Raw genomic sequence first — 23,367 nt, forward strand, 5'->3', positions numbered from 1 at the left:
AGCCAAGCCTCAAGTCCGAGTAGAGCTAGTTTCCAGACAGGGGGAAAAGGAGGTCAGTACTATGTATGGAGGGAGGGGGCTAGAGAGGGGTGCGTAGCTGATAGAGGACATATAGGGATATAGATAGAGAGGGGGTAAGGGGAGGATAGAGAGGAGAGGGAGATATGGATAGAATGATGGTGAGAGGGATAGAGGGATATGGATAGAGTGATGGAGAGGGGGGGTTGAGGGGAGGATAGAGAGGAGAGAAGGATAGAGAGATATGGATAGAGTGATGGAGAGAGGGGTTAAGGGGAGGATAGAGAGGAGAGGGAGATATGGATAGAGTCACGAGAGAGGGGTAAGGGGAGGATAGAGAGGAGAGAGAGATATGGATAGAGTGATGGAGAGAGGGATAGACAGATATGGATAGAGTGATGGAGAGGGGGGGTTGAGGGGAGGATAGAGAGGAGAGAAGGATAGAGATATGGATAGAGTGATGGAGAGAGGGGTTAAGGGGTTAAGGGGAGGATAGAGAGGAGAGGGAGATATAGATAGAGTCACGGAGAGAGGGGTAAGGGGAGGATAGAGAGGAGAGAGAGATATGGATAGAGTGATGGAGAGAGGGATAGACAGATATGGATAGAGTGATGGAGAGGGGGGGTTGAGGGGAGGATAGAGAGGAGAGAAGGATAGAGATATGGATAGAGTGATGGAGAGAGGGGTTAAGGGGTTAAGGGGAGGATAGAGAGGAGAGGGAGATATAGATAGAGTCACGGAGAGAGGGGTAAGGGGAGGATAGAGAGGAGAGAGAGATATGGATAGAGTGATGGAGAGAGAGGGGGTAAGGGGAGGATAGAGAGGAGAGAGAGACATGGATAGAGTCATGAAGAGAGGGGGTAAGGGCAGGATTCTTATTTACAATAACAGCCTAGGAACAGTGGGTTAACTGCCTTGTTCAGGGGAAGAACGACAGAGTTTTACCTTTTCAGCTCGGGGATTCGATCTTGCAACCTTTCGATTACTGGCCCAACGCTCTAAATGCTAGGCTACCTGCCACCCCGTAGGGTAAAGTTACACCGTGACTCTGATCTCGGATCAGTTTGACATTTTCCCCAGTAATGGTTAAGGAAAGGATTGGGAAAGGGGAGGTTTATCCTAGTTTGTACCCGGCGGAAACCAGCGGAAGATTCACCACAAGTGTTTCTTCCACCAGCGTTTCTTCCTGAAGCCATGATGACAGCAGTAGGTACCGTCACTGTGCCCCCTTCTTCCCTCCCAGTCCTCTCCTTCATTCCGTCCGCTCCCAGTCCTCTGCTCTCCTTCCCTCCCCTCCCAGTCCTCTGCTCTCCTTCCCTCCCCTCCCAGTCCTCTCCTTCCCTCCCCTCCCAGTCCTCTGCTCTCCTTCCCTCCCCTCCCAGTCCTCTCCTTCCCTCCCCTCCCAGTCCTCTTCTCTCCTTCCCTCCCAGTCCTCTCCTTAATTCCCTCCGCTCCCAGTCCTCTGCTCTCCTTCCCTCCCCTCCCAGTCCTCTCCTTCCCTCCCCTCCCAGTCCTCTGCTCTCCTTCCCTCCCTTCCCAGTCCTCTCCTTCCCTCCCAGCCCCTTCTTTCCCTCCCCTCCTCCGCTCCTAGTACTCTCCTTCCCTCCGCTCTCCGTCCTCTCCTCTCCTTCCCTCCCCTCCCTCTCCTCTCCTTCCCTCCCAGTCCTCTTCTCTCCTTCCCTCCACTCCCGGTCCTCTCCTCTCCTTCCCTCCCCTCCGCTCCCAGTCCTCTCCTCTCCTTCCCTCCCCTCCCAGTCCTCTCCTTCCCTCCCCTCCCAGCCCCCTCTTTCCCTCCCCTCCTCCCCTCCCAGTCTTCTCCTTCCCTTCCCTCCCCTTCCCTCCCCTCCCAGTCCTCTCCTTTCCTCCCTTCCCCATCCTCTCCTTCCTTCCCTCCCTCCCTCTCCTCTCCTCTCCTTTCCTCCCCTCCCAGTCCTCTCCTTCCCTCCCCTCCCAGTCCTCTCCTTCCCTCCCCTCCTAGTCCTCCTCCTCTGCTCGCAGTTCCCTCCTTCTCTCCCCTCCCAGTCCTCACCTCCCCTCCCAGTCCTCTCTTTCCCTCCATGTCTTCTCCTTCCCTCCCCTTCCAGTTCCCTCCTTCCCTCCCTCTCCTCTCCTTCCCTCCCCTCCCAGTCCTCTCCTTCCCTTCCCTCCCAGTCCTCTCCTTCCCTCCCTTCCCTTCCAGTCCTCTCCTTCCCTCCTAGTGCTCTCCTTCCCTTCCCTCCTAGTCCTCTCCTTCCCTCCACTCGCAGTTCCCTCCTCTCCCCTCCCAGTCTTCTCCTTCCCTCCTGGGTGACTAGACTGGTTAATATTTGATTCGGCTGTAATATGAAGGTGATGGCTCACACACAAAGCACAGCTACAGGGGTCACAAAGGAGGGCCATATTATAACATGGAATCTATTATTTCTCCTGGTTGTTGTGACAGACAGACACACATAAATATAACTGCCATTCCCTTAATGTTCCACACAAGGTGAGAAGGACCTGATGGAAAATGAGGACAGCTATGTGTGTGTGTGTTGCGAGAAAGGGGTGCTCTCTGCCAATAATACAATTTCCTGAGCATAAAACCATTGCTTCCATGTCTTCTGTCTCTGTCGGGTGATCTCACTCACTCACTCACACACACAGGTGTGTCTGCACCTAGTTTCTGCTGCTTCCATGACATTCATGTGATGAGCTGTCATGGGTTTCAGTGACTCGGGTATTGGCTCCCATTAAGAAAAATACACTCACACACTGCCATCTGAAAACACACTGCCATCTGAAAACACACTGCCATCTGAAAACACACTGCATCTGAAAACACACTGCATCTGAAAACACACTGCCATCTGAAAACACACTGCATCTAAAAACACACTGCATCTAAAAACACACTGCCATCTGAAAACGCACTGCCATCTGAAAACACACTGCATCTGAAAACACACTGCATCTAAAAACACACTGCCATCTGAAAACACACTGCCATCTGAAAACACACTGCATCTAAAAACACACTGCCATCTGAAAACACACTGCATCTAAAAACACACTGCATCTAAAAACACACTGCCATCTGAAAACACACTGCATCTGAAAACACACTGCATCTAAAAACACACTGCCATCTGAAAACACACTGCATCTAAAAACACACTGCCATCTGAAAACACACTGCATCTAAAAACACACTGCATCTAAAAACACACTGCCATCTGAAAACACACTGCCATCTGAAAACACACTGCATCTGAAAACACACTGCCATCTGAAAACACACTGCATCTAAAAACACACTGCCATCTGAAAACACACTGCCATCTGAAAACACACTGCCATCTGAAAACACACTGCATCTAAAAACACACTGCCATCTGAAAACACACTGCATCTAAAAACACACTGCATCTAAAAACACACTGCCATCTGAAAACACACTGCATCTGAAAACACACTGCATCTAAAAACACACTGCCATCTGAAAACGCACTGCCATCTGAAAACGCACTGCATCTGAAAACACACTGCATCTAAAAACACACTGCCATCTGAAAACACACTGCCATCTGAAAACACACTGCCATCTGAAAACACACTGCATCTAAAAACACACTGCCATCTGAAAACACACTGCATCTGAAAACACACTGCATCTGAAAACACACTGCCATCTGAAAACACACTGCATCTAAAAACACACTGCATCTAAAAACACACTGCATCTAAAAACACACTGCATCTAAAAACACACTGCCATCTGAAAACACACTGCATCTGAAAACACACTGCATCTAAAAACACACTGCCATCTGAAAACACACTGCCATCTGAAAACACACTGCATCTGAAAACACACTGCCATCTGAAAACACACTGCATCTGAAAACACACTGACATCTGAAAACACACTGCATCTAAAAACACACTGCATCTAAAAACACACTGCATCTAAAACACACTGCATCTAAAAACACACTGCCATCTGAAAACACACTGCATCTGAAAACACACTGCATCTAAAAACACACTGCCATCTGAAAACACACTGCCATCTGAAAACACACTGCATCTGAAAACACACTGCATCTAAAAACACACTGCCATCTGAAAACACACTGCATCTAAAAACACACTGCATCTAAAAACACACTGCATCTAAAAACACACTGCCATCTGAAAACACACTGCATCTGAAAACACACTGCATCTAAAAACACACTGCCATATGAAAACACACTGCCATCTGAAAACACACTGCATCTGAAAACACACTGCATCTAAAAACACACTGCCATCTGAAAACACACTGCATCTGAAAACACACTGCCATCCTTAACTACTGAAACACCATCACACAAGACCTTAACTACTGACACACCATCACACAAGACCTTAACTACTGAAACACCATCACACAAGACCTTAACTACTGAAACACCATCACACAAGACCTTAACTACTGAAACATCATCACACAAGACCTTAACTACTGAAACATCATCACACAAGACCTTAACTACTGAAACACCATCACACAAGACCTTAACTACTGAAACACCATCACACAAGACCTTAACTACTGAAACACCATCACACAAGACCTTAACTACTGAAACACCATCACACAAGACCTTAACTATTGAAACACCATCACATGACAAACAACAACTCTAATTCTCAGTTCTCTGACACAGTCTGTGTGTGTGTTATTCCTCTCCTTCACAGATCAGATGATTGAGTGAGGCTACACTGCAGTTGCTATGGTATCACAGCAACAGGTTCCGTGTACACAGATGCTCTTTGCCGCTTGGAGCCGCAGCATAGGCCTAATGCAGGGTAAGAGTCCCACAACACCGCCCCCACACACACACACACACACACACACACACACACTCACACGTAGGCATACTCACACTGTCAATATGTGTACAGACACTTGAATCGTGCACACATACAATCGTTCACATACACACACACAATCATTCACCTACAGAAACAATGAACTGTTTAGAGTGCAGTCCCGTGCACATCATGTCAGTGTCAGTCAGCAGACAGTCACAGTAGATGTTGTACGGAGATATTTCTATGCAGACTAACTGCTCGCTACAGTCCTCTGTTTCATTTCTCCTCAATATCATACACATCATTTGGGTAGGCTGTGTGTGTTTGTGGGGCCGGGCCATATATTCAAGAAATTCCATGAATTCAAGGTTGTTTTAGCACGATGTTCCCAATGCCTGTATTGCAACAACGGAGGTTTTTATTTGTTTGTTTTTATGAGCGTTTTGTCTCTTTTTGGTTTCTTCTCCTTCATTCCTTCTGTGCTGTGTGCACTGTGCCCCCTCCCCCTGCCACTCACAACAATAACAACGAGAGATAACTTCTTCCTCTCTGACAACAAGCACTTTAAATTCGCTATTTGCATTTGAGGTTTGGTCCAACAGAATGGGTCAAATACTTTGAACTGATTTGACTGTAATAGACGAGAACATAACCTTTACAATGATACCCTTTATAAACTCAGCAAGAAAATAACCGTCTCATTTTCAGGACCCTGTCTTTCAAAGATAATTCGTAAATAATTCGTAAAAATCCACAGATCTTCATTGTAAAGGGTTTAAACACTGTTTCCCATGCTTGTTCAATGAACCATAAACAATTCATGAACATGCACCTGTGGAGGCAATTAAGATCACAGTTATGAAAACTTAGGACACTAAAGAGGCCTTTCTACTGACTTCACACCAGATACTGACTGTTACTTTTGATTTTGACCCCCACTTTGTTCAGAGACACATTATTCCATTTCTGTTAGTCACATGTCTGTGGAACTTGTTCAGTTTATGTCGTAGTTGCTGAGTCTTGTTATGTTCATACTAATATTTACACATGTTAAGTTTGTTGAAAAGAAACGCAGTTGACAGTGAGAGGACGTTTCTTTTTTTGCTGAGTTTATGTCTCAACTCCCAAAACGTAGAACAGAGCAGACCCTACTAATACGAGAGTATTAATGGCATTGATTGTGGAAAATGTATGCTCAGTTTCTGACGGGCGCGGCATTGCGAATCAACATACCGCTAGCAGACTGTTATACTAGCTGTCTAGTCTGTGTTTTATAATACCACGTACCTCTAGCAGACTGTTATACTAGCTGTCTAGTCTGTGTTTTATAATACCACATACCTCTAGCAGACTATTATACTAGCTGTCTAGTCTGTGTTTTATAATACCACGTACCTCTAGCAGACTGTTATACTAGCTGTCTAGTCTGTGTTTCATAATACCACGTACCACTAGCAGACTGTTACACTAGCTGTCTAGTCTGTGTTTTATAATACCACGTACCACTAGCAGACTGTTATACTAGCTGTCTAGTCTGTGTTTTATAATACCACGTACCACTAGCAGCATTTTAGCCACAGACTGTTATGTGCCAGCTGACTAATCAGTATTCTATAAATGTGCAACGAGAATAAAACTATGCATTTATATCGATAATTATCAACTCATTCTCATTCTGAGAAGTAAGCATCTTCTTATCAACACCTAAACAAAGTGAACAGGCTGTTGTTCAAACAGGTGGAGACGGGCAGGAGGGTCTATTCATAACAGCTCAACTGTTCTACCTTGTTAGCAAGCAAATAGATCCAAGTCGGCTAGGCTTTAAATATTAAGATGAGTTGGCTACTCACTAGCACGTGGGCTTGTGGTTGAGAGATTGTTTATGAGACCATAGACAAACATCGGCAGGAGAATGGCCTTAAGAGCTCAGTGACTTTCAATGTGGCACCATCATAGGATGCCACCTTTCCAACAAGTCAGTACGTCAAATTTCTGAGAGCTGCCCCAGTGAACTGTAAGTGCTGTTATTGTGAAGTGGAAACGTCGAAGAGCAACAACGGCTCAGCTGGGACCGCCGAGTGCTGAAGTGCATAGCACGTAAAAATCGCCTGTCCTCGGTTGCAACACACATTACCGAGTTCTAAACTACCTCTGGAAGCAACGTCAGTACAAGAACTGTTCATTCAGAGCATCATGAAATGGGTTTCCATGGCCGAGCAGTCGCCCAAATGCCAAAGATCACCATGCGCAATGCCAAGCATCGGTTGGAGTCGTGTAAAGCTCGCCGCCATTGGTCTGTGGAGCAGTGGAAACTCGTTCTCTGGAGTGATGAATTTTGCTTGACTATCTGGCAGTCTGACAGATGAATGTGGATTTGGGGGATTCCAGGAATGCATAGTGAGGAGGAATAATGGTCTGGGGCTGTTTTTCATGGTTTGGGCCCCTTAGTTCCAGTGAAGCGAAATCTTAACGCTACAGCATACAATGACATTCTCGACGATTCTCTGCTTCCAACTTTGTGGCAACAGTTTGCGGAAGGACCTTTCCTGTTTCAGCATGACAATGCCCCCATGCACAAATCGAGGTCCATACAGAACTGGTTTGTCAAGATAGATGTGGAAGACCTTGACTGGCCTGCACAGAGCCCTGACCTAAACCCAATCGAACACCTTTGGGATGAATTGGAACGCAGACTGCGAGCCAGGCCTAATCGCCCAACATCAGTACCCAACCTCACTAATGCTCTTGTGACTGAATGGAAGCAAGTCCCCGCGGCAATGTTCCAACATCTAGTGGAAAGTCTTCCAGAAGAGTGAAGTCTGAATAGAAGCAAAGGTGGGACCATGAAATTGGAATGAGATGTTCGATGAGCAGGTGTCCACATACTTTTGGTCATGTAGTGCATACCATGAATCACCCATAAGTTTGAAAAAAAAAATTGCGAGATGATTTTTAGGCTCCCCCTACATAGAGAAAAAGGATAATGAGGGGAGATGTGTCCACGCCAGCGGAGAACAGCTAACAGAACGTGATGAAAGTTGAACTTGTTTAGTAAATTGACAGCTCCCGTTCAGGAGTTTGTTTCCAAGGTGATGAAAGCCTTGTATCTGAGACTCTCATATTCTAAGTAGGCGTGAAGAACTCTCATATCACCAAATATTAACTACGACACTTTAGGGTTGGCAGCTTATAGCTTTGTTTGTTTGTTTGGTCAACACTCAAGAGTTTCCTATTTATTCAGTTCCCAAACACCAGCTGTCTATGAAACACCTAAATCATCTCTAACATAAGAAAAGTAAGACATTTTGGTAACACTTTACTTAAACTTTTTAAATACATATATGAGGCTTATAATGCATTTTAATCAGGATTGTATTAATGTTATGTCTCTATGTGTATCAATATTTCTAAAAAGAAAACATTCTGCTTCTACAAAATGAAAATATACGTTTCCTCCCTTTGTAAAATGTAGGGTTTCCTCCGTCTGGTTTTAAGCTCATGGTGTGAGTCCAGATGCTTTACTCCAGCCCTGCCCAGACACATTTATCATCAGCCTATAACCACAATACACTGCAGCAGACAGACCAGGGGACTCTCCTCTTCTCCTCTCTGTCCGTCCTCGCCCTCCTCTCATCTCCCTTCCCCTTTCTCTCTCTCCTCCTCTCTTTTCCTACCCTTCTCCTCTACTTCTCCTACCCCTCTCCTCTCTCTTTTCCCTTTCCTCCTCTCTCTTCTTTCTCCCTCTCCTCCTCTCGTTTTCCCTCTCCTCCTCTCTTTTTCCCTATCCTCCTCTCTTTTTCCCTCTCTTCCTCTCTATTTCCCTCTCCCTCCTCTCTTTTCGTTCCTCTCCTTCGCTTTCGCTTCTCCCTCTCCTCCTCTCTTTTTTCCTCTCCTCCTCTCTTTTTCCCTCTCCTCCTCTCTTTCTCCTCTCTTCCTCTCTTCTTCTCCTCTCTCCTCCTCTCTTTTTCCCTCTCCTCCTCTCTTTTTCCCTCTCTTCCTCTCTATTTCCCTCTCCTCCTCTCTTGTTCGTTCCTCTCCTCTCTTTTTTCCTCTCTCCTCTCCTCCTCTCTTTCTCACTCTCCTCCTCTCTTTTTTCCCTCTCTTCCTCTCTATTTCCTCTCCTCCTCTCTTTTTCGTTCCTCTCCTCTCTTTTTCCCTCTCCTCCTCTCGTTTGTCCCTCTCCTCCTCTCTTTCTCGCTCCTCTCCTCCCTCTTTTTCCCTCTCCTCCTCTCTTTTTCCCTCTCTTCCTCTCTATTTCCCTCTCCTCCTCNCCTCACTCATTCTCCCTCTCCTCCTCACTCATTCTCCCTCTCCTCCTCACTCATTCTCCCTCTCCTCCTCACTCATTCTCCCTCTCCTCCTCACTCATTCTCCCTCTCCTCCTCACTCATTCTCCCTCTCCTCCTCACTCATTCTCCCTCTCCTCCTCACTCATTCTCCCGCTCCCCTCCTCTGCTATTTCTCCTCCTCTCTTATTTCTCCTCCTCTCTTTCTTTTTTCCTCCTCAATCAACCTCCCTCCTCCTTCTCACTCATACTCCCTCTCCTTCTCACTCATTCTCCTCCTCCCTCATTATCCTCCTCACTCATTCTCCTCCTCCCTCATTATCCTCCTCACTCATTCTCCTCCTCACTCATTCTCCTCCTCACTCATTCTCCCTCTCCTCCTCTCTTATTCTCCTCCTCAATCAACCTCCCTCTCCTTCTCACTCATTCTCCCTCTCCTCCTCTCTTATTCTCCTCCTCACTCATTCTCCCTCACCTCCTCTCTTATTCTCCTTCTCACTCATTCTCCCTCTCCTCCTCTCTTATTCTCCTCCTTACTCATCCTCCCTCTCATTCTACATCTCCTCCTCGTTCATTCTCCCTCTCCTCCTCTCTTATTCTCCTCCTCACTCATTCTCCCTCACCTCCTCTCTTTTTCCCTCTCTTCCTCTCTATTTCCCTCTCCTCCTCTCTTTTTCGTTCCTCTCCTCTCTTTTCCCCTCTCCTCCTCTCGTTTTCCCTCTCCTCCTCTCTTTCTCCCTCTCCTCCTCTCTTTTTCCCTCTCCTCCTCTCTTTTTCCCTCTCTTCCTCTCTATTTCCCTCTCCTCCTCTCTTTCTCCCTATCCTCCTCTCTTTTTCCCTCTCCTCCTCTCTTTTTCCCTCTCCTCCTCTCGTTTTCCCTCTCCTCCTCTCTTTCTCCCTCTCCTCCTCTCTTTTTCCATCTCCTCCTCTCTTTTTCCCTCTCCTCCTCTCTTTTCCCTCTCTTCCTCTCTATTTCCCTCTCCTCCTCTCTTTTTTCGTTCCTCTCCTCTCTTTTCCCTCTCCTCCTCTCTTTTTCCCTCTCCTCCTCTCTTTCTCCCTCTCCTCCTCTCTTTTTCCCTCTCCTCCTCTCTTTTTCCTCTCCTCCTCTCTATTCCCTCTCCTCCTCTCTTTCTCCCTCTCCTCCTCTCTTTCTCCCTCTCCTCCTCTCTTTTTCCCTCTCCTCCTCTCTTTTCATTCCTCTCCTCTCTTTTTCCCTCTCCTCCTCTCGTTTTCCCTCTCCTCCTCTCTTTCTCCCTCTCCTCCTCTCTTTTTCCCTCTCCTCCTCTCTTTTTCCCTCTCTTCCTCTCTATTTCCCTCTCCTCTCTCTCTTTCTCCCTCTCCTCCTCTCTTTTTCGTTCTCTACCTCTCTTTTTTCCCTCTCCTCCTCTCGTTTTTCCCTCTCCTCCTCTCTTTCTCCCTCTCCTCCCTCTTTTTCCCTCTCCTCCTCTCTTTTTCCCTCTCCTCCTCTCGTTTTCCCTCTCCTCCTCTCTTTCTCCCTCTCCTCCTCTCTTTTCCCATCTCCTCCTCTCTTTTTCCCTCTCCTCCTCTCTTTTTCCCTCTCCTCCTCTCTATTTCCCTCTCCTCCTCTCTTCTCCCTCTCCTCCTCTCTTTTCCCTCTCTCCTCCTCTCTTTTCCCTCTCCTCCTCGTCTTTTTCCCTCTCTTCCTCTCTATTTCCCTCTCCTCCTCTCTTTTTCATTCCTCTCCTCTCTTTTTCCCTCTCCTCCTCTCGTTTTCCCTCTCCTACTCTCTTTTTCCCTCTCTTCCTCCTCTTTTCCCTCTCCTCCTCTCTTTTCCCTCTCCTCCTCTCTTTTTCCCTCTCCTCCTCTCTTTTTCCCTCTCATCCTCTCTCGTTTTCCCTCTCCTCCTCTCTTTCTCCTCTCCTCCCTCTCTTTCTCCCTCTCCTCCTCTCTTTCTCCCTCTCCTCCTCTCTTTGTCCCTCTCTTTCTCCTTCTCCTCTCTCTTTTCACCTTCTCCTCCTCTCTCTTTCCCCATTACCCCGCTCCCCTCCTCTCTTTCATACCACCTCACGCCATCCCTTCTTTTTCTGACTACCTCTACTCCTCCTCACTCATTCTGCCTCCTCTCATTTCCTCCTCACTCATTCTCCCTCTCCTCCTCACTCAGTTCTCCTCTCCTCCTCACTCATTCTCCCTCTCCTCCTCACTCATCCTCCACCTCTCATTCTACCTCTCCTCTCTTAGTCTCCTCCTCACTCATTCTCCCTCTCCTCCTCTTCTTATTCTCCCTCTCCTCCCCACTCATTCTCCCTCTCCTCCTCACTCATTCTCCCCTCCTCCTCTCTTATTCTCCGTCTCCTCACGCACTCATCTCCCTCTCCTCCTCACTCATTCGCCCCCCTCCTCTCTCATCTCCCTCCTCCGGCACTCAGTTCTCCCTCTCCGCCTCACTGCTGTCTCCCTCTCCTCCTCACTCAATTCTCCCCTCTCCTCCTCACTCATTCTTCCCTCTCCTCCTCACTCATTCTCCCTCTCCTCCTCACTCATTCTCCCTCTCCTCCTCACTCATTCTCCCTCTCCTCCTCACTCATTTCTCCCTCTCCTCCTCACTCATTCTCCCTCTCCTCCTCACTCATTCTCCCTCTCCTCCTCACTCATTCTCCCCTCTCCTCCTCACTCATTCTCCCTCTCCTCCTCACTCATTCTCCCTCTCCTCCTCACTCATTCTCCCGCTCCTCCTCTCTTATTCTCCTCCTCTCTTATTCTCCTCCTCTCTTATTCTCCTCCTCAATCAACCTCCCTCTCCTTCTCACTCATACTCCCTCTCCTTCTCACTCATTCTCCTCCTCCCTCATTATCCTCCTCACTCATTCTCCTCCTCCCTCATTATCCTCCTCACTCATTCTCCTCCTCACTCATTCTCCTCCTCACTCATTCTCCCTCTCCATCCTCTCTTATTCTCCTCCTCAATCAACCTCCCTCTCCTTCTCACTCATTCTCCCTCTCCTCCTCTCTTATTCTCCTCCTCAATCAACCTCCCTCTCCTCTCTTATTCTCCTTCTCACTCATTCTCCCTCTCCTCCTCTCTTATTCTCCTCCTTACTCATCCTCCCTCTCATTCTACATCTCCTCCTCGTTCATTCTCCCTCTCCTCCTCTCTTATTCTCCTCCTCACTCATTCTCCCTCACCTCCTCTCTTATTCTCCTCTCACTCATTCTCCTGCTCCTCCTCACTCATTCTCCCTCTCCTCCTCACTCATTCGCCCTCTCAAATCAAATGTATTTATATAGCCCTTCTTACATCAGCTGATATCTCAAAGTGCTGTACAGAAACCCAGCCTAAAACCCCCAAATAGCAAGCAATGCAGATGTAGAAGCACTCTCCTCCTCTCTCATTCTCCCTCTCCTCTCCTCCCTCTCTCATTCTCCCTCTCCTCCTCTCTCATTCTCCCTCTCCCCCTCTCTCATTCTCCCTCTCCTCCTCATTCTCCCCTCCTCATTCTCCCTCCTCCTCTCTATTCTCCCTCTCCTCCTCTCTCATTCTCCCTCTCCTCCTCTCTCATTCTCCCTCTCCTCCTCTCTCATTCTCCCTCTCCTCCTCTCTCTCATTCTCCCTCTCCTCCTCTCTCTCATTCTCCCTCTCCTCCTCTCTCATTCTCCTCCTCTCTCTCATTCTCCCTCTCCTCCTCTCTCATTCTCCCTCTCCTCCTCTCTCTCATTCTCCCTCTCCTCCTCTCTCTCATTCTCCCTCTCCTCCTCTCTCATTCTCCCCCTCCTCCTCTCTCATTCTCCCTCTCCTCCTCTCTCATTCTCCCTCTCCTCCTCTCTCCTTCTCCCTCTCCTCTCCTCCTCTCTCATTCTCCCTCTCATTCTTCCTCTCCTCGCTCTGCAACCCCCTGTGTACCATGTAGAACAAGCAGGACTATATCAAAACCAGCTAGAACCACCAGGACTGGACTAGACCAAAACCAGCTAGAACCAACAGGACTGGACAAAACCAAAACCAGCTAGAACCAACAGGACTGGACAAAACCAAAACCAGCTAGAACCAACAGGACTGAACGAGACCAAAACCAGCGAGAACCAACAGGACTGCACGAGACCAAAACCAGCTAGAACCAACAGGACTGGACAAAACCAAAACCAGCTAGAACCAACAGGACTGGACAAAACCTAAACCAGCTAGAACCACAGGACTGGACCAAACCAAAACCAGCTAAAACCACAGGACAGGACTGGGCAAAACCAAAACCAGCGAGAACCAACAGGACTGGACTAGACCAAAACCAGCTAGAACCAACAGGACTGAATGAGACCAAAACCAGCTAGAACCAGCAGGACTGGACAAAAGCAAAACCAGCTAGAACCAACAGGACTGGACTAGACCAAAACCAGCTAGAACCAACAGGACTGGACAAAACCAAAACCAGCGAGAACCAACAGGACTGGACTAGACCAAAACCAGCTAGAACCACAGGACTGAACTAGGCCAAAACCAGCTAGAACCACAGGACTGGACTAGACCAAAACCAGCTAGAACCAACAGGACTGAGTACAACAACCCAAATGCTAGGTCTGTTGTGATACCAGAATCTCAATATTTCCATGGCAAAAATGAAAACACGAAGCAGCCCAAACTCTTTGGTTTTTTAAAATCCTGCTGTATTGTAATACATTGTGTTATAGCTTGGAAAATAAATGCATGTGACTCTGGATGACAACATAATGAGTTATAGAAATACACCAGAACCGAGAATAACTTCCTTAGAATCATAGGACTCTTCCGGGGTGTATCCACCAACCCCACACACACACGTACGTACCAGGACTCTGCCGGTGAGTGTCTGTGCTGATATCATGACCCCGGCCCAGTCCTTAACGGAGGTCATCCAGCCCACCTCGCTGGCAGGGACCACTTCGTCCTTCTCATCAGGACCCTTAGCTGTACCGTCTGCTGCCTGACTGTTAGCAGGGTTATTTACCTTCTGGGCCTCCTGGAACAAAAGGGGGAGAGAGAGGTGGGGGGGAGAGCGAGAGGGAGAGGTGGGGTGGAGAACGAGAGAGGGGGGGGGGTGGAGAGAGGGGGGGGTAGAGAGAGAGAGAGAGAGAGAGAGAGAGAGAGAGAGACTGCATTAACATTTTGTTGATCAAACAGATATTATTTCACATAGAAATATCATGTCAGTTGTTCTATATGTTATATTTATATCTGCAATATTCTACCAGATCATCTAGCACCATGTCCCTGAGAGGAGAGTGGGCTTGGAGGTACATGTACTGTCCAGCTCCATTAGGGTACTGTCCAGCTTCATTAGGTTTACTGTACTGTCCAGCTCCATTAGATGTACTGTCCAGCTCCATTATGTGTACATGTACTGTCCAGCTCCATTAGATGTACTGTACTGTTCAGCTCCATTAGATGTACTGTCCAGCTCAATTAGGTGTACTGTCCAGCTCAATTAGGTGTACTGTTCAGCTCCATTAGGTGTACTGTACTGTCCAACTCCATTAGGTGTACTGTCCAGCTCAATTAGGTGTACTGTTCAGCTCAATTAGGTGTACTGTCCAGCTCCATTAGGTGTACTGTATTGTCCAGCTCCATTAGATGTACTGTCCAACTCCATTAGGTGTACTGTCCAGCTCCATTAGGTGTACTGTCCAGCTCCATTAGGTGTACTGTACTGTCCAACTCCATTAGGTGTACTGTCCAGCTCAATTAGGTGTACTGTTCAGCTCAATTAGGTGTACTGTCCAGCTCCATTAGGTGTACTGTATTGTCCAGCTCCATTAGATGTACTGTCCAACTCCATTAGGTGTACTGTCCAGCTCCATTAGGTGTACTGTCCAGCTCCATTAGGTGTACTGTACTGTCCAACTCCATTAGGTGCACTGTACTGTCCAGCTCAATTAGGTGTACTGTTCAGCTCCATTAGGTGTACTGTACTGTCCAGCTCCATTAGGTGTACTGTACTGTCCAGCTCCAATAGGTGTACTGTACAGCTCCATTAGGTGTACATGTACTGTCCAGTTCCATTAGTTGTACTGTACTGTCCAGCTCCATTAGGTGTACTGTACTGTCCAGCTCCATTAGGTGTACGTGTACTGTCCAGCTCCATTAGGTGTACATGTACTGTCCAGCTCCACTAGGTGTACATGTGCTGTCCAGCTCCATTAGTGTGCATGTACTGTCCAGCTCCATTAGGTGTACATGTACTATCCAGCTCCATTAGGTGTACATGTACTGTCCAGCTCCATTAGGTGTACATGTACTGTCCAGCTCCATTAGGTGTACTGTCCAGCTCCATTAGGTGTATGTGTACTGTCCAGCTCCATTAGGTGTACTGTCCAGTTCCATTAAGTGTACTGTCCAGCTCCATTAGGTGTACTGTACTGTCCAGCTCCATTAGGGGTACGTGTACTGTCCAGCTCCATTAGGTGTACTGTCCAGCTCCATTAGGTGTACATGTACTGTCCAGCTCCATTAGGTGTACATGTACTGTCCAGCTCCATTAGGTGTACATGTACTGTCCAGCTCCATTAGGTGTACTGTACTGTCCAGCTCCATTAGGTGTACTGTACTGTCCAGCTCCATTAGGTGTACTGTACTGTTCAGCTCCATTAGGTGTACATGTACTGTCCAGCTCCATTAGGTGTACTGTACTGTCCAGCTCCGTTAGGTGTGCTGTACTGTCCAGCTCCAATAGGTGTACTGTACAGCTCCATTAGGTGTACATGTACTGTACAGCTCCATTAGGTGTACATGTACTGTCCAGCTCCATTAGTGTACATGTACTGTCCAGCTCCAATAGGTTTACTGTACTGTCCAGCTCCAATAGGTGTACTGTACAGCTCCATTAGTGTACATGTACTGTCCAGCTCCAATAGGTTTACTGTACTGTCCAGCTCCAATAGGTGTACTCTCCAGCTCCATTAGTGTACATGTACTGTCCAGCTCCAATAGGTGTACTGTACAGCTCCATTAGGTGTACTGTCCAACTCCATTAGGTGTACTGTCCAGCTCCATTAGGTGTACATGTACTGTCCAGCTCCATTAGGTGTACATGTACTGTCCAGCTCCATTAGGTGTACTGTACTGTCCAGCTCCATTAGGTGTACATGTACTGTCCAGCTCCATTTGGTGTACATGTACTGTCCAGCTCCATTAGGTGTACTGTACTGTCCAACTCCATTAGGTGTACATGTACTGTCCAGCTCCATTAGGTGTACTGTACTGTTCAGCTCCATTAGGTGTACATGTACTGTCCAGCTCCATTAGGTGTACTGTACTGTCCAGCTCCAATAGGTGTACTGTCCAGCTCCATTAGGTGTACATGTACTGTCCAGCTCCATTAGGTGTACTGTCCAGCTCCATTAGGTGTACGTGTACTGTCCAGCTCCATTAGGTGTACTGTCCAGCTCCATTAGGTGTACTGTACTGTCCAGCTCCATTAGGTGTACATGTACTGTCCAGCTCCATTAGTGTACATGTACTGTCCAGCTCCATTAGGTGTACTGTCCAGCTCCATTAGGTGTACGTGTACTGTCCAGCTCCATTAGGTGTACTGTCCAGCTCCATTAGGTGTACTGTACTGTCCAGCTCCATTAGGTGTACATGTACTGTCCAGCTCCATTAGGTGTACATGTACTGTCCAGCTCCATTAGGTGTACTGTCCAGCTCCATTAGGTGTATGTGTACTGTCCAGCTCCATTAGGTGTACTGTCCAGTTCCATTAAGTGTACTGTCCAGCTCCATTAGGTGTACTGTACTGTCCACCTCCATTAGGGGTACGTGTACTGTCCAGCTCCATTAGGTGTACTGTCCAGCTCCATTAGGTGTACATGTACTGTCCAGCTCCATTAGGTGTACATGTACTGTCCAGCTCCATTAGGTGTACATGTACTGTCCAGCTCCATTAGGTGTACTGTACTGTCCAGCTCCATTAGGTGTACTGTACTGTCCAGCTCCATTAGGTGTACTGTACTGTTCAGCTCCATTAGGTGTACATGTACTGTCCAGCTCCATTAGGTGTACTGTACTGTCCAGCTCCGTTAGGTGTGCTGTACTGTCCAGCTCCAATAGGTGTACTGTACAGCTCCATTAGGTGTACATGTACTGTACAGCTCCATTAGGTGTACATGTACTTTCCAGCTCCATTAGTGTACATGTACTGTCCAGCTCCAATAGGTTTACTGTACTGTCCAGCTCCAATAGGTGTACTGTACAGCTCCATTAGTGTACATGTACTGTCCAGCTCCAATAGGTTTACTGTACTGTCCAGCTCCAATAGGTGTACTCTCCAGCTCCATTAGTGTACATGTACTGTCCAGCTCCAATAGGTGTACTGTACAGCTCCATTAGGTGTACTGTCCAACTCCATTAGGTGTACTGTCCAGCTCCATTAGGTGTACATGTACTGTCCAGCTCCATTAGGTGTACATGTACTGTCCAGCTCCATTAGGTGTACTGTACTGTCCAGCTCCATTAGGTGTACATGTACTGTCCAGCTCCATTTGGTGTACATGTACTGTCCAGCTCCATTAGGTGTACTGTACTGTCCAACTCCATTAGGTGTACATGTACTGTCCAGCTCCATTAGGTGTACTGTACTGTTCAGCTCCATTAGGTGTACATGTACTGTCCAGCTCCATTAGGTGTACTGTACTGTCCAGCTCCAATAGGTGTACTGTCCAGCTCCATTAGGTGTACATGTACTGTCCAGCTCCATTAGGTGTACTGTCCAGCTCCATTAGGTGTACGTGTACTGTCCAGCTCCATTAGGTGTACTGTCCAGCTCCATTAGGTGTACTGTACTGTCCAGCTCCATTAGGTGTACATGTACTGTCCAGCTCCATTAGTGTACATGTACTGTCCAGCTCCAATAGGTTTACTGTATTGTCCAGCTCCATTAGGTGTACTGTACAGCTCCATTAGTGTACATGTACTGTCCAGCTCCAATAGGTTTACTGTACTGTCCAGCTCCAATAGGTGTACTCTCCAGCTCCATTAGTGTACATGTACTGTCCAGCTCCAATAGGTGTACTGTACAGCTCCATTAGGTGTACTGTCCAACTCCATTAGGTGTACTGTCCAGCTCCATTAGGTGTACATGTACTGTCCAGCTCCATTAGGTGTACATGTACTGTCCAGCTCCATTAGGTTGTACTGTACTGTCCAGCTCCATAGGTGTACATGTACTGTCCAGCTCCATTAGGTGTACTGTCCAGCTCCATTAGGTGTACATGTACTGTCCAGCTCCATTAGGTGTACTGTACTGTCCAACTCCATTAGGTGTACATGTACTGTCCAGCTCCATTAGGTGTACTGTACTGTTCAGCTCCATTAGGTGTACATGTACTGTCCAGCTCCATTAGGTGTACTGTACTGTACAGCTCCAATAGGTGTACTGTACAGCTCCATAAGGTGTACTGTCCAACTCCATTAGGTGTACTGTCCAGCTCCATTAGGTGTACATGTACTGTCCAGCTCCATTAGGTGTACATGTACTGTCCAGCTCCATTAGGTGTACTGTCCAGCTCCATTAGGTGTGAGTGTACTGTCCAGCTCCATTAGGTGTACTGTCCAGCTCCATTAGGTGTACTGTCCAGCTCCATTAGGTGTACATGTACTGTCCAGCTCCACTAGATGTACATGTACTGTCCAGCTCCATTAGGTGTACATGTACTGTCCAGCTCCATTAGGTGTACATGTACTGTCCAGCTCCATTAGGTGTACTGTCCAGCTCCATTAGGTGTACGTGTACTGTCCAGCTCCATTAGGTGTACTGTCCAGCTCCATTAGGTGTACTGTCCAGCTCCATTAGGTGTACATGTACTGTCCAGCTCCATTAGGTGTACTGTACTGTCCAGCTCCATTAGGTGTACTGTACTGTTCAGCTCCATTAGGTGTACATGTACTGTCCAGCTCCATTAGGTGTACTGTACTGTCCAGCTCCAATAGGTGTACTGTACAGCTCCATTAGGTGTACATGTACTGTCCAGCTCCATTAGTGTACATGTACTGTCCAGCTCCATTAGGTGTACATGTACTGTCCAGCTCCATTAGGTGTACATGTACTGTCCAGCTCCATTAGGTGTACTGTACTGTCCAGCTCCGTTAGGTGTGCTGTACTGTCCAGCTCCAATAGGTGTACTGTCCAGCTCCATTAGGTGTACATGTACTGTCCAGCTCCATTAGGTGTACATGTACTGTCCAGCTCCATTAGGTGTACATGTACTGTCCAGCACCATTAGGTGTACTGTACTGTCCAGCTCCATTAGGTGTACTGTACTGTCCAGCTCCATTAGGTGTACTGTACTGTTCAGCTCCATTAGGTGTACATGTACTGTCCAGCTCCATTAGGTGTACTGTACTGTCCAGCTCCGTTAGGTGTGCTGTACTGTCCAGCTCCAATAGGTGTACTGTACAGCTCCATTAGGTGTACATGTACTGTACAGCTCCATTAGGTGTACATGTACTTTCCAGCTCCATTAGTGTACATGTACTGTCCAGCTCCAATAGGTTTACTGTACTGTCCAGCTCCAATAGGTGTACTGTACAGCTCCATTAGTGTACATGTACTGTCCAGCTCCAATAGGTTTACTGTACTGTCCAGCTCCAATAGGTGTACTCTCCAGCTCCATTAGTGTACATGTACTGTCCAGCTCCAATAGGTGTACTGTACAGCTCCATTAGGTGTACTGTCCAACTCCATTAGGTGTACTGTCCAGCTCCATTAGGTGTACATGTACTGTCCAGCTCCATTAGGTGTACATGTACTGTCCAGCTCCATTAGGTGTACTGTACTGTCCAGCTCCATTAGGTGTACATGTACTGTCCAGCTCCATTTGGTGTACATGTACTGTCCAGCTCCATTAGGTGTACTGTACTGTCCAACTCCATTAGGTGTACATGTACTGTCCAGCTCCATTAGGTGTACTGTACTGTTCAGCTCCATTAGGTGTACATGTACTGTCCAGCTCCATTAGGTGTACTGTACTGTCCAGCTCCAATAGGTGTACTGTCCAGCTCCATTAGGTGTACATGTACTGTCCAGCTCCATTAGGTGTACTGTCCAGCTCCATTAGGTGTACGTGTACTGTCCAGCTCCATTAGGTGTACTGTCCAGCTCCATTAGGTGTACTGTACTGTCCAGCTCCATTAGGTGTACATGTACTGTCCAGCTCCATTAGTGTACATGTACTGTCCAGCTCCAATAGGTTTACTGTATTGTCCAGCTCCATTAGGTGTACTGTACAGCTCCATTAGTGTACATGTACTGTCCAGCTCCAATAGGTTTACTGTACTGTCCAGCTCCAATAGGTGTACTCTCCAGCTCCATTAGTGTACATGTACTGTCCAGCTCCAATAGGTGTACTGTACAGCTCCATTAGGTGTACTGTCCAACTCCATTAGGTGTACTGTCCAGCTCCATTAGGTGTACATGTACTGTCCAGCTCCATTAGGTGTACATGTACTGTCCAGCTCCATTAGGTGTACTGTACTGTCCAGCTCCATAGGTGTACATGTACTGTCCAGCTCCATTAGGTGTACTGTCCAGCTCCATTAGGTGTACATGTACTGTCCAGCTCCATTAGGTGTACTGTACTGTCCAACTCCATTAGGTGTACATGTACTGTCCAGCTCCATTAGGTGTACTGTACTGTTCAGCTCCATTAGGTGTACATGTACTGTCCAGCTCCATTAGGTGTACTGTACTGTACAGCTCCAATAGGTGTACTGTACAGCTCCATAAGGTGTACTGTCCAACTCCATTAGGTGTACTGTCCAGCTCCATTAGGTGTACATGTACTGTCCAGCTCCATTAGGTGTACATGTACTGTCCAGCTCCATTAGGTGTACTGTCCAGCTCCATTAGGTGTGAGTGTACTGTCCAGCTCCATTAGGTGTACTGTCCAGCTCCATTAGGTGTACTGTCCAGCTCCATTAGGTGTACATGTACTGTCCAGCTCCACTAGATGTACATGTACTGTCCAGCTCCATTAGGTGTACATGTACTGTCCAGCTCCATTAGGTGTACATGTACTGTCCAGCTCCATTAGGTGTACTGTCCAGCTCCATTAGGTGTACGTGTACTGTCCAGCTCCATTAGGTGTACTGTCCAGCTCCATTAGGTGTACTGTCCAGCTCCATTAGGTGTACATGTACTGTCCAGCTCCATTAGGTGTACTGTACTGTCCAGCTCCATTAGGTGTACTGTACTGTTCAGCTCCATTAGGTGTACATGTACTGTCCAGCTCCATTAGGTGTACTGTACTGTCCAGCTCCAATAGGTGTACTGTACAGCTCCATTAGGTGTACATGTACTGTCCAGCTCCATTAGTGTACATGTACTGTCCAGCTCCATTAGGTGTACATGTACTGTCCAGCTCCATTAGGTGTACTGTACTGTCCAGCTCCCTTAGGTGTACTGTACTGTTCAGCTCCATTAGGTGTACTGTACTGTTCAGCTCCATTAGGTGTACTGTACTGTTCAGCTCCATTAGGTGTACTGTACAGCTCCATTAGGTGTACATGTACTGTACAGCTCCATTAGGTGTACATGTACTGTCCAGCTCCATTAGTGTACATGTACTGTCCAGCTCCAATAGGTTTACTGTACTGTCCAGCTCCATTAGGTGTACATGTACTGTACAGCTCCATTAGGTGTACATGTACTGTCCAGCTCCATTAGTGTACATGTACTGTCCAGCTCCAATAGGTTTACTGTACTGTCCAGCTCCAATAGGTGTACTGTACTGTCCAGCTCCATTAGGTGTACATGTACTGTCCAGCTCCAATAGGTGTACTGTACTGTCCAGCTCCATTAGGTGTACTGTACTGTCCAGCTCCATTAGGTGTACTGTACTGTCCAGCTCCATTAGGTGTACTGTACTGTCCAGCTCCATTAGGTGTACATGTACTGTCCAGCTCCAATAGGTGTACTGTACTGTCCAGCTCCATTAGGTGTACTGTACTGTCCAGCTCCATTAGGTGTACGTGTACTGTCCAGCTCCAATAGGTTTACTGTACTGTCCAGCTCCATTAGTTTCCATCTAAAGTATTCATAAAATCTACCTAATTAATACAAGACCATATGAACTGACACAAGATCTGCATTACAGTAAGAGAAACAAGGTTGTTATCTGCTGAGTTCCCATAGACAGTGTGGTGGTGATGTCTGGTTTGTCAACCTGAGTCCCTATAGACAGTGTGGTGGTGATGTCTGGTTTGTCAACCTGAGTCCCCATAGACAGTGTGGTGGTGATGTCTGGTTTGTCAACCTGAGTCCCTATAGACAGTGTGGTGGTGATGTCTGGTATGTCAACCTGAGTTCCCATAGACAGTGTGGTGGTGATGTCTGGTATGTCAACCTGAGTCCCCATAGACAGTGTGGTGGTGATGTCTGGTATGTCAACCTGAGTCCCTATAGACAGTGTGGTGGTGATGTCTGGTATGTCAACCTGAGGCTCCGGCTGCTGATACAGAATACAGACACACTGCCATCACATCTTACACTGTCAAGGCCATTAAACACGTCTCTGCCACACGTTTTGTGTGTGTGTGTGTGTGTGTGTGTGTGTGTGTGTGTGTGTGTGTGTGTGTGTGTGTGTGTGTGTGTGTGTGTGTGTGTGTGTGTGTGTGTGTGTATGTGTGTGTGTGTGTGTGTGTGCGAGTGAGAGTGAGAGTGAGAGAGAAAGTGAGAGAGTTTGTGTGTGTGTGTGTGGTCGCTTTTTGCCAATATGGGCCTGTAAGTTCATTCATCCCCGGGGTAAACAGTGGCATAAGACTAATATTGTCATGCAGGCCCCTCAACCTTGTGTCTGAATGAGTGAGCATCCACTCGCCAATGTTACTGTACGTACGCAGCTGTTCAGCCATCCACTAACTCAAATAACACTCCACTTCATATGTTTCCCCCTCAACCATTAAGCTGCATGGTTTAATTGCACACACACACCGCCTGGCGAGGTAGAGTAGAGGTCAGCGTGTCACCGCTAGGCCTATAAACCATTGGGTGTAGCCCAGCGAATGGCGTCACAGAGAATCCCTGGCACTCCAATAACTTTCAGAGCTCTCGACGGCGGCCGCTCTCTCTTCCAAGGAAGCTCGCTCGTATTTCATCAGGAAACACATATAGTAGTTCATATTTTATTACGACCCACCGACACTGCTCGTTCTCTCTGGACCCAACCTGGGTTCAAACACTATGCAAAATCTTTCAAATTATGCCTAGTGTCTGCCTCAAGTGTGAAATGGGCGGAGTTTGCCGTTTTCAGACTT

The 23,367-nt window shown here is 47.4% G+C and overlaps 1 protein-coding gene across 9 annotated transcripts in view; it reads right to left on the reverse strand.

The window, feature by feature from the left end:
* LOC109890060 (calcium-activated potassium channel subunit alpha-1) overlaps window positions 1-23,367 on the reverse strand; it is a 310,642-nt gene that overhangs the window by 192,756 nt on the left and 94,519 nt on the right. For all 9 annotated transcript variants that reach the window (XM_031823765.1, XM_031823764.1, XM_031823766.1 and 6 more), the window contains exon 2: window positions 13,910-14,080. In XM_031823765.1, the coding sequence (XP_031679625.1) occupies window positions 13,910-14,080 (171 nt within the window). The remainder of the gene's footprint in view (window positions 1-13,909; window positions 14,081-23,367) is intronic.

This window comes from Oncorhynchus kisutch, linkage group LG4 (assembly GCF_002021735.2).
Source record: "Oncorhynchus kisutch isolate 150728-3 linkage group LG4, Okis_V2, whole genome shotgun sequence".
In the NCBI taxonomy this organism is placed as follows: Eukaryota; Metazoa; Chordata; class Actinopteri; order Salmoniformes; family Salmonidae; genus Oncorhynchus; species Oncorhynchus kisutch.